Source organism: Oppia nitens, unplaced genomic scaffold (assembly GCF_028296485.1).
Source record: "Oppia nitens isolate AA-2021 unplaced genomic scaffold, nextdenovo-longstitch-racon4-pilon3 scaffold1_pilon_pilon_pilon, whole genome shotgun sequence".
Taxonomy (NCBI): domain Eukaryota; kingdom Metazoa; phylum Arthropoda; class Arachnida; order Sarcoptiformes; family Oppiidae; genus Oppia; species Oppia nitens.
In genome coordinates, this window is record NW_026533199.1 from 8,483,622 (window position 1) to 8,491,284 (window position 7,663).

The 7,663-nt window shown below is 20.1% G+C and overlaps 1 protein-coding gene across 2 annotated transcripts; it reads right to left on the reverse strand.

The window, feature by feature from the left end:
• Positions 1-5,384: 5,384 nt before the first annotated feature.
• LOC128952059 (muscle-specific protein 20-like) lies at positions 5,385-6,214 on the reverse strand. 2 transcript variants are annotated; one of them, XM_054297392.1, is made up of 3 exons: positions 6,106-6,214; positions 5,826-6,035; positions 5,385-5,747 (listed from the first exon to the last, which is right to left on the reverse strand). In XM_054297392.1, the coding sequence occupies exons 2-3, from the start codon at positions 6,024-6,026 to the stop codon at positions 5,517-5,519; spliced, it is 432 nt and encodes a 143-aa protein (XP_054153367.1). In that variant the 5' UTR covers positions 6,027-6,035; positions 6,106-6,214; the 3' UTR covers positions 5,385-5,516. The 2 variants fall into 2 exon arrangements, with proteins under 2 accessions (XP_054153367.1, XP_054153366.1); XM_054297391.1 differs by having other exon boundaries at positions 5,399-5,747; positions 5,826-6,213.
• Between the last annotated feature and the right edge of the window lie 1,449 nt (positions 6,215-7,663).

A 7,663-nucleotide genomic window follows, 5' to 3' on the forward strand; every position in this document is an offset into this window, starting at 1 on the left:
ATTATTAACAACGAATTCACTGAAATAAATCTATGTTACTATATATTTATTTAATGAAACAAAAATAATATTTAGTTAGATTTTATATTATTTTTTAATTGTTTTAGATAATTATTAAATATATTTTAGTTTATTAAATTTCAATATAAAGTCTGTAATTAAGAGACATTTTCAAATCATATAACTGAATCACTGTTTATAAATAATACTTTAAGAATATAAAATATTTGGCAAATTTAATTACCGTATTTGTTATAAATAATTAAGTAACATATTTGTACTATTAATATAACATAAAAAGTTAAATAATTTTTTTAGTATTTTATAACCTTTTTATATATACTTAATTAAAATTTTGTTATTATATTATATAAAATATTATATTATCATTTAGTGATTAAAATTATTGTTTAGTAAATATTTAAAATTAACATATATTTTTCAATTCAATTAGAAAATATTTTTTAAAAAGTAAGTAGAGAGAGAGAGAGAGTATACATTTTCATTTATATAATTAAGATTTATTATTGAAGTACTAATTATTATTTTATAAATTTAATTTGATAATATATTATAAGTATTTAATAAAATGTCATAATTTGTTGTTATACTGAAACATATTTTTAATTATACTATAAAATGTCATATAGTTATCATTGCAACAAACTTAAAAAAATTTATTTTTTGACAGAATATTCTTGTGTTTCAATAAATTTGCTGACAATTCATTGATTCAATCATTTGTTCAATGAATTGTTTTCTATCAATTCGTTTATTTATTATATTTATTGTTATTAACAATTTTTTTCATATCTGTCATATATCATATATAAACTTTCCTATATGTTATGTCAATGTATTTCATTTTAATCTTATAATATCATCAATTGATTGATAACATTTTGAAAATGTCTTTTTATTGCAAACAACATTGTGATGTACTGTAACTTTACATTACTGTACTCTCGAGTGGAAAGACACCAACAAAGAGAGCAAAACAAAAAAGTTTAGCCCAAATAAAAAGCAAGTGATGACGGCTTTTGTGCGCATAGTTTGCAAATATATCTACTATTGTGTTACTTATTAATAATATATAAGTGAATCATTGGCGATGAAAAAAATGTTGGACTCAATTGAAAAGTTGTCGTAACTATATATCTGTTATTCATATAAATATAAGAAGTTTTTGTATGAAATAAAGTTTTTTTTGAGTGTGAATTGCATTGAATTTCGATTAATTTATTTTTAAATAACACTATTTTGACTGTTTGTGTACTTTCACTGTCGCCGACTTTGCCATTTAAGGCTATATTTTAAATATATATATATTATCATAAAACGAGACAAAAGTACTGAAATAATATATAAATATATATTATATACAAACAATATATGTATATATATATATAATTTTATTGAAATTTAAATAACTTTTACGTAAGTATTCATTTAGTTTTGTTGGTATAATCTTATTGTCTCTAAAAAGAGAATTGTATTAAATTGTTTTGTATTTTTATTTAAAATTTTCACATATTTTTTAATAGTATGACAGACTTTTATTAACGTCATAACAATGATATTATTTTATTTATTTAAACAAATATTATGTTTTATTTTCTCAAAAAGTGTTTTGTTAATTTTAAATTGAATTGTTTTTACATTATTTATTATTAATATAAATCTACTATTTAAAAACTATATAATTTATAAATTAAATAACATTAAATAATTTTAACACATAAATATAATTGAAAATTAATTGCAAATCAAATAAATGTATTATTTTTAATACAATATATTATATTTTATAGATTAAACGAAACAAAGATTGCAATCTTTTTATTTTATAACATAAATGAATAATTAACTATAATATATAATATTTGTTATATTTTTATTTATTAATAATAACTACATTTTTGTTAACTTAAAATATCTAAAACAATATTATGAATATATTGTTTTTTTCATTAGTTAAGTGTTTGATCAGATTTTTAATAATTAAAGTGATTTCCAAAAAGACATATAACATGTACTACATTACAGTACAGCAATTATTAGCCAAATTTCACTAATGAATTCAATTCAATTGATTTGATTTAAATGAAAATCTCTGTCACAATCTCTGTTAGTGAGCTTTTGGGAGTATGAGTTGGCACTACAGTAGATATTTGTTTGTTTTTTACTTTTTACTTTATCAGTCATATAAAGTTAATTTCAAATTTTAGCTAAAAAGCATTAGAATTTATTACATAAAGTATATTTACAGTATATACAGTATATATATTTACACTTATTTACTGTAAAACCTACAAACAATTTGTGGATGAAAGTAAAATTTAGCTGAAAATCATTGATAAATAAGAAATACTAATATTCTTAAAATTTTTAATATTTATTGAAAACCATACATTGAAAAAGTGAATGTTATTTAAGTATTATAATAGTATTTTGACTTTAATCTCATGAACTCATGATCAGTGATGTCATGTATATGTGTTTTATGATATTATGTATTGATTTTAATCATTACTCGAGATTTGTTAACAGAATAGTATATGTTTTTGTGACTTAAGTGGTGTTATTTTATATATAATTTATATATATATTAAATAAAATTTGATTTTTTAAATACAATAGCTATTAAATTCTCGTAATGGCGACAACAATATCATCAAAACTATTGTGGTTTATGTTTACAATATATATAATAATTTTATTATTTGGAGAAATTAATTCATACAAATGCAGGTAAATGTACGTTATATGAGATTAAATATTTATATATTAAAATAAAATGAATATAAATATAAATTAATAATAACTTAATATACAGTACATATACATTGTGTATATATTAGTTATATAATAGTTTAACATTAAACTATAGAATAAAAATTAATTTAAAAAACTATATTTTTTAACACAAAAATATGATCAATAAAATAGGTTACAATAATATAAAATTGTCAAATATTTTAGATCAATATTTTCTGATGAATGCTTTGAACAAAAACTAATTGAAAAACGTTTTTGGTCTCAAAGAAAAACCAGGTTTGCAAACAATTTTTGTTTAAATCTTTACATTTTCATAGATTAATTACAATATTTATGTTGTATTATTGAATACATTAATTATAACATTAATTGTTTTCATTAAATAAAATAAATTATATAAATGTTTATTTAATTTTCAGTAATTCTCTTCCGGTTTTGTCTGATTTGAAACCAAAGATGAGAATTCCTAACTCATTCCGACACAGAAAGTTCAGGTCAGTATCGGATGACAAACCAGTTATGAGATACAGATAATCGTTATTAACAATTATTTTTTATCTATTTTTCTCAACAGTCGTTACCAAATATAATGATTGAGTGTTATATTATATAATATTTTATATAACATTTACAGTATTTGTGCTAACATTTGAATTTATCAGAATATTCTGAATTATATTTGATTAAAAATCTTATATAATATTATTATATATGAGTTCGAAATAAGATTTTAATAATTTTACAAAAAAATTAATATTTATTACACAAAAATTATCTATTCATAACTTACTATTTATTATTTTAAGTTATTTACATTTTTAAAAAACAGTTTATTAAATATGTTTCAAATAACTTGTGATTATTTGCATTTTTTTGTTTTTTCTAATTAATTTTATAATAGACTATTAAATTATTAGAAGCAGTGCTTAACTTTATTTAATAATTTCAATAAACTTTATTAATATTTATAGAGAGTATTGTAAATTTGTAGATTTATTTATTTGTTATTAAACACAAGTTTATTCAATGGGCAGTAAATACTGTAGTTTATATGACAGCACAATAATACAGTACCGGTATATTAACAGTAATATGTGGGTATAAATGTTTATTATTTTTTAGTATAATAATAAACATAGACTACCTTTTTTATTTTATCTGATTTTTCGCAATAATAAAATCACTTATGATATAATATAATACTTATTTGATGAGTGAAGCATTTAATTATAAAAAAGTGCTCATAAGATACACACTTCATATCTCAATGATATAATATTTCCTTAAATATAAAAATATCATAAATACTGAGTTTATAATAGATGTACTGTAGATACTGTACTAAATTAATATAATACTAAATAATACAGTACTGTATTTTATATATTAAATTTATATGCATATATCTTACATAATACTATATAAGTATCTCTTATTATTAATGATTTATTATTATTTTCCACTATAATGTGGTACAGTATTTATTACATTAATAAAATTATTGAATTAATATTTGTATTGATATTGTAATATCAAATATTAATCAACAATTTAATTAGGTTATTTATTTAACAATTTAAATGCGATTCATTAAAATTATATATATTTATAATTACAATATTTTACAAGATTAAGATTTTCTGTATGTTTCACTCATCACAACTACAAAAAAATGAAAAATAAATAAAAACTTCATTAAAAGTGTTTTTGAAATAATAATAGTTTATCCATAATAATAGTGTACTTACTGTTTTAAAAAACTCATTTTATCCCGTTTTGTCCCGTCTTGTGAATAAAATTTATTTAAATAATTCCTTTCAAAACCAATCTCTAAATTTTATAATAATTATGTTTTTGTTATTTGTAATTTTTTAAAACATATGTTTTAATTATATAATTTTAGACTTTTTATTTTTAAAGACTTTTTATCCCGTTTTATCACATTTTATCCTGTTCTCCTTCCTATACAAAACCAAAAAATTGTTTTATATCACTATTTTAGCATAACATTTATTTATATACATATATATATATATATATATATATATATATATAAATTTTGTGAATAAAATTAGTTAAAAATACAGTGAAACTTTCCTTTTAAACAAATTCAACATTAAATGATTTATAGTAAATCATTTAACTTACTATAAAATTGTTTCATTCAAAATAATATGTTACAATTTATTGTAATTAAGTATATCTTTATGATTAAAAATTATTTCAAATATAAAAATACTATTTTTATATATTAATGTTTTATTATAGATAATTATATTGGTTTTATTATGAATATATTAAAATAATTATAATTTAACTTCATTTAATTGTATATATGTTTAGAAAATAATAGTAAATATTTATTAAATTGAAATTAAAAATTTATTTAATTTTTATTAATTATTTTTAATAATTTATTTTAAAATATTTGTAAAACAACATTAAACTGTAATTAAATTAAAACATATTGATAAAGCATTTTGTTTGTTGTTTATTTATAATAAATAACATGACATAAAATTTAAATTTATTATAAATTACTTATTTTTTGAATAAGTCTATAAATAGTTATTACTTTTTTATTTAAATCATAAATATATTGCAATTAAATAAGTAATTTAAATCAGAAAAAAGTAAAAATAAATTAAATTAAAAACAAAACTTAAAAGTGATGCCAAAAACGTATAACGATTCCAATGGATGTCAGATAATAGTTAAAACATTTTAATAAAATTGGTTTAATTGTTAGCGAAAACCCATTTCTCGAGTTGAGGTCCGGTATAATCGGTGTTATTGGACACGATTCTGGCCAACGCTATGATACCGCCGGTCACTTCGGGGATGTTTTTCTTTTCGTATAAGTCGACGGTTCGGAACAGTTGGTCGTGGGCTACACCGTAGTCCTGAGCGGCTTTCAGAAACTTATTGATGTTTTCCATCAATACATATCCACTACCACTGGTGGCTATCTGGACATTGGATTATATAATTATAAAAGTATTAAAAGTTAATAAAAATATACTAATATTAAAAATAAATGACAAAACCTTATCAACTGATCCGGGTTTCAATTTGTTAATTAGTTTGCAAAGAGCCACTCCGTCGCGGAGCACCTCTTCAAATGTGCCCTCAGGTAACGGTTCACCGATGGACTGATAGATCCACTCGATGAGTGCTTTTTCGGTATTTGGAGACCGTTTGGACAAAGTTTTTGCGGTAACTGCCGCCTGAATACCGTAATGAGCCATTGATGTGAACTGGGATGAGATGTCACAAAAAGACAACTAATTAACAAAACTTGATGTCAACGCTAGGACTGTCTCCAACCTAACTGAGAAAATATGTTTATGTGATAAGCGATAACTAACTGCTTATGTATTGCACTTAAATTAGTAGAGCTATCACTTATGGGTCCCTAAACAGAGAAATCGAGACACAAGTAATAGCCGGCAAATACTGGGATCAGTTGCCAAATATGTGGTTTGAGTTGACGCCCACTCAACAAAATACATCACATATTTATGAAGAAACCATTTTCACATAATATTCTCAAATTGTTTTATTATATTTCTTCTTCTTTGGTTTTCATTCCTATTATGAAAAACTTTTTTTTTTAAATACAAACTATTTTTGATATTATTTCATAACTTTTATAAAAATTTATTGATATATTTTTATTTAAAATTAGTATGACATTTTTATAAACCTTATTTAGATATTTATTTTTTGTTATATTTTTAATTTAAAAAAATGTCATTTAAATGAGTATTTATTTTTAAACCCTAATAAAATTGGTTATATTAATAGCATTTAGTTGCAGTGCATTGTAGGCAATGAAATGAGTGCCAAATTTAAAGCAACCATTTATGGTGTGAACGGTTAGAGTTTATGCTTTCAAAACAGTATATGTAATGCAATTCAATATTTGAAATATTCTGTAAATATTCTCATATATTCTTATGTAAATCATTTGAGTGTTTGTCATTACATTACGTAATGTCTAACCAAAAAAATGAGTCGACAAACATAATAAACATTGAAAATATTTTTATTAATATTGTGCTGATAAAAGCTAATTAATATGTTTTGCTTACAATTTAACTGAAATGACACTCATTCTAATGAATATATTTATATAAAACTTATATAATCTAAAATGTCTAAAAATATATTTTACTGTACATATCAAATATATACTGTATATTTGATTAATTTTCATTGCTTTTGATTACTTCGATAAATTAAAATATAATTATTTTGATTATTCTTTATAATTTATATTGCAATAAATTATTTTATATATTTGTTTTTTAACTATTTCATTGATATATTAAAGATAACTTAATTTATATTTTAATATGATTTATATTACATGTATTTTTAATTACAATTTTTAATATACTTAATATACTACACTAGTATTATGTAAATTAATTTGTGAGTCATAAGTTATAATAAGTAATTTGATATATATAGAGAATATGATAGTGTATTGATTTGATTTTTTCTTTAATTTAAAAGTATTTAATTTATCATATTCTGTAAAATATTTGGCAAATATTCAAAAAATGAGTTCAATAGCTTAATAGTGTAATGTATTTATATTTATTATGTATTAATGAAATTTTGATGCTATGAAGCATATAAGCATTGCTATTATGCATAATTTATTATATAATTGCATAATAATCAAATAAGATACACATAATTAGTAAAGACAAAAATTATTATTATTATTATTATTTAAAATGCATTTAATGTTTAATATATCATAACTTGATTGTCTTAAAATTCTAGTATTCATATAATACATTAAATTATAGGAAATAACTTAAACCTTGAAAACTAAATAATTGAATTTATATTTTTCTGATACATTTACATA

What these genes read in the sequence shown, in the direction of transcription:
- LOC128952059 (XM_054297392.1), bottom strand. Translation starts at nt 6,026, where the DNA reads ATGGCTCATTACGGTATTCAGGCGGCAGTTACCGCAAAAACTTTGTCC. An exon ending in AACCCGGATCAGTTGATAAG is followed by an intron (nt 5,748 to 5,825) that starts GTTTTGTCATTT and finishes TCCAATGTCCAG; the next exon opens with ATAGCCACCAGTGGTAGTGG.